Consider the following 1,902-nt stretch of genomic DNA (forward strand, 5'->3'; position numbering starts at 1 on the left):
GAATCAGTAGTGGTACACGCACCCACACAGAACTGCTGATACTGCTGCTGCTGTCTGCATCACCCTTCTTGTTGTTTGTGAGTTCAGGAGGAAGTGTTGGTGTTGTTGTTGTTGTTGTTGTTGTGGTGGTGGTGGTGGTTGAATCAACGTTGACATTCTCTTGTGAACCTTCTGTGCCAGTCGTACCTGCAGCTGCAGTAGTCTGATTGCTGGGATTACTGTCAACACCTTCATTTGCACTTTCCGATTGAGTTTGTGGGTTGGTGTTGTTGGAACCACCGTCTCCAGTTGAGTTTGTGCCTTCAGATGATGTCGTTGCCTCTCCTTCTGTTGTGTTTTGTTGTGTTCTTTGTGAGTCTACATTACCTGCTGTGGTTGACGTATTCCCTCGGGCTTCACTTCCCGCTGATACACTGTTACCACCTGTTTGCACATCAGATTGTTCAACATTACGTGATGCATCCTTTGAACGTTCCTTATCTTTATGTTGATGCCCTTCTTCTTGTTGAACTTGTGGTGGTTGTACTGGTTGTACTGGTTGTACTGGTTGTTGTGGCGGTTGTTGTTGTTGTAGCGCGTCTCGAGCCTCAACTGTTGTCTGTGGTGCTGGTTGTGATGCAGAAGGACAATTACCAGTTTCACCAGTAGTAGTACAAGTACCAGATGCAGAAGGAGCACCACCAGGAGGGCACCCAGAAGTTTCTTCAGTGCACTGAGCAACAGGAGTGCCTTGAAGAAGAATCTTCGTCTCACTCTCCGTATCAGGGACTTGGTCGGAAAGATCGGCGGCAGGCACTTCTTCAGCGAGGACGTGCACACACGCACATGAGAGCAGGAGAGCGAGGATACACAGCACGTGGCGCATCATTATTATTATTCCAATGGTTGCAGGTATTGTGGATATCGTTGCACCTGTCTTACTTCAATGGAATGCACAACAAAGAAGAAATGAGTACAGAGAGAAAAACAGAAACAAAGTGAATCAATGAAAACAAGAAGATGAGAACATATTACCAAATCAAACAACACTCAATAATTACAACAGAGGCACACACATTGCAGAAAACTGCAATCATAACTCAGACAATGGCCCAAATAAAGAAACAAAGCACACAGTAGCCATCACCAAGCACATAATCCCAATGAACCTCTCGAAGGAAAGTAAAGAAATTAAAGAGAAAGACCATCAGAAGTACAAAGCAAAAACATACATAACAGTGTGTCTCTTCTGGTCGAACCAAGCACAATTACACATATAGATGTATATTACTTATTATTTTCTCTCCGCACAAGTCAATCCAACACACCAAGGTGCAGAGCAAAACACAAAAAGAACTGGAAATTCAGAAGCAAAAAAAAAATTAAAAAATAGCCCAACTTAACGAGAAACGCAGAAATACACCAACTATGGGTGTAAGTCTATGTGTGTGTATATACGCAATTATAAATATAAGTTCATCTGTTATTATTATTCCTTTTCTTTTTCCCATTGCAAAAAGCAATTCAAAATTATTATCACAGTGCAAGCCCAGGTGCACACACAGAGAGAGTCTCCAACACACACACACACACACACACAATGGAGTAGTAGCAATAATAATAATTATAGGATAAACACAGAGAGAGCAAAAACAGACACAAAACACATTAACATTAAGAAACAAAAAAAGAACAAAAAATCCCAACAGGTGGAAGATTAGTTAGACTGTAGGAATGTATGCAAAAAAGAAAGAGAAAACAAAGGATGACCTGAGTCACATCACACCACCACCACACTCAATCAGCACACAAGAATACAGGCCAGTGTAACCACAATCAGTAGTGGTACACGCACCCACACAGAACTGCTGATACTGCTGCTGCTGTCTGCATCACCCTTTACATTTGGCATTATGGTGTTAT

General features: G+C 42.1%; 1 protein-coding gene across 1 annotated transcript; it reads right to left on the reverse strand.

Annotated features, from left to right (window-relative positions):
- Window position 1: 1 nt before the first annotated feature.
- On the reverse strand, window positions 2–868 carry TM35_000501280 (uncharacterized protein; the record flags this gene model as incomplete). The annotated part of the gene is made up of 1 exon (XM_029030575.1): window positions 2–868. A coding segment is annotated over one exon (867 nt), but the record flags the coding sequence as incomplete, so codon positions are not given.
- Between the last annotated feature and the right edge of the window lie 1,034 nt (window positions 869–1,902).

This window comes from Trypanosoma theileri, assembly GCF_002087225.1.
Source record: "Trypanosoma theileri isolate Edinburgh chromosome Unknown TM35_Tth_50_V1, whole genome shotgun sequence".
NCBI classification, from domain to species: domain Eukaryota; phylum Euglenozoa; class Kinetoplastea; order Trypanosomatida; family Trypanosomatidae; genus Trypanosoma; species Trypanosoma theileri.